Source organism: Hibiscus syriacus, unplaced genomic scaffold (assembly GCF_006381635.1).
Source record: "Hibiscus syriacus cultivar Baekdansim isolate YM2019G1 unplaced genomic scaffold, ASM638163v2 tig00111338_pilon, whole genome shotgun sequence".
In the NCBI taxonomy this organism is placed as follows: Eukaryota; Viridiplantae; Streptophyta; class Magnoliopsida; order Malvales; family Malvaceae; genus Hibiscus; species Hibiscus syriacus.
The window spans coordinates 934938-936669 of record NW_024063064.1 but is presented as its reverse complement, the minus strand read 5'-3'; the positions used below and the strand labels follow the sequence as shown (position 1 = coordinate 936669).

General features: G+C 35.7%; 1 protein-coding gene across 1 annotated transcript; it reads left to right on the top strand.

Annotated features, from left to right (window-relative positions):
• Positions 1-755: 755 nt before the first annotated feature.
• Positions 756-1451, top strand: LOC120158972 (thaumatin-like protein 1; the record flags this gene model as incomplete). The annotated part of the gene is made up of 1 exon (XM_039169684.1): positions 756-1451. A coding segment is annotated over one exon (681 nt), but the record flags the coding sequence as incomplete, so codon positions are not given.
• Between the last annotated feature and the right edge of the window lie 281 nt (positions 1452-1732).

Here is a 1732-nt window from a genome sequence, read left to right as displayed (position 1 = left end):
ACATGTCACACATACATTTACCTTATTATTTTTTTTACACTTTTTAGGACCATTAGATAAGGAAAATTAAAGGTTGAGATTAACAATAGAAAAAGAGAAAATATTTAGTGGGTGAAAAAACAATGAGTGAATCTGAATATTTGATTTCCTACAATCTAATAATCCTAAAAATGTGTAAAATTATAATTTTTCACAGAACACAGTGCAAGTGGATATATGAGTTAATAACATATGTTAAATAAATATTTAATTTTTAATTAAGTTTTATGTTACAAGTAAAACGACTACTTTAAGAGAAAATAATTAATGAGGTTTATTACTTTATCATTAAAATAATTGCTCATATATTATTATATATTTTAATATGATAGAACTGGTCAAGATTAAATGTTGCGATATTTAATAATTTCCATCTTTCTCTAGAAAATCACCGTAATTTTTTCAAAGATTCTTTTAATTATTTGAAATAATTTTCTAAACTGGATATGGAAAGAAAATCTTTCCTCAAAGAAAAAAGAAAAATTCCCCATGGATGTATTTACCCTAAGCTTCAGGTCTCGTAGTTTATATATATATCCGTTTGTTTCAGGAAAAACCGATTACGTCCGGCACTCAATCTTTAGTGACGATGAAGGCTCAGTTATTTTTGGCCCTTCGCTGGCGGCCATCTTCTTCTTCTCCGGTGAATCCCATTATTTTGGTAGAATTTTCATGTTTAATATTGATGCTAATTGTATTGTTCAATAATTAAATTGAATGCAGGTGCCAAATCAGCGACGTTCAGTTTTAACAACAACTGTCCTTCTTCAGTTTGGCCTGGGATTCTCACAAGTTCAGGTCCTCCGCTATCCGCCACCGGCTTAGAGTTACCGTCGAAAGCTTCATCGGTGCTAGACGTTCCAGCCACATGGTCAGTCCGCATCATAGCTCGAACCCATCGCGTAAACGTCAACGGCGTGTTCCAATGCCAAACAGGCGACTGTGCCTCCGGTCAAGTCACATGCAACGGTGCCGGTGGCATCCCGCCTGTAACCCTAGGGGAATTCACCCTCGCGGCGAACAATGGACAAGATTTTTTCGACATTAGCCTCGTCGACGGCTTTAACTTGCCCCTTTCGATCGCACCGAAGTTGGGTTCCGGTGGTTGCACTCCGATCAGCTGTACCGGCAACTTGAACGCGGTTTGTCCTCCTGAGTTACAGGTTAAAGGAGCCGATGGCGGCGCCGTTGGTTGCAATAGTGCATGTTTGGCGTTCAACCAGCCTCAGTACTGCTGCACCGGCGATTTTGGAACGCCGCAAACGTGCTCGCCGACTAATTATTCTAACGTTTTTAAGAGCCAATGCCCTCAGGCTTACAGCTATGCTTATGACGATACGACAGCTTTGGCTTCATGTACCGGCGGAGCTAATTACCTTATCACCTTTTGTCCTTGAAGATTTATCAAATTCATAGTTACTTTCTTGAGTATAATACGCATTTAATACTTAAATTATGAGTTTGATATATTTTAGTATTTAAACTTTTAATTTTTTAAGATCATACGTAACGTTTAATTTTTATTTTATTTTAGTATATTATCGTTAAAAACTTAATTTATTTAGTACTTAAACTATTAGTTTTTGTCTATTTTTTTTAAATCTAATGTTAATTGTTGAACGGGTACTAAAATGAAACAAAAAATGAAGTTTAAACAACGAGGTATTTAAATGAAACAAAAAATAAACTTTAG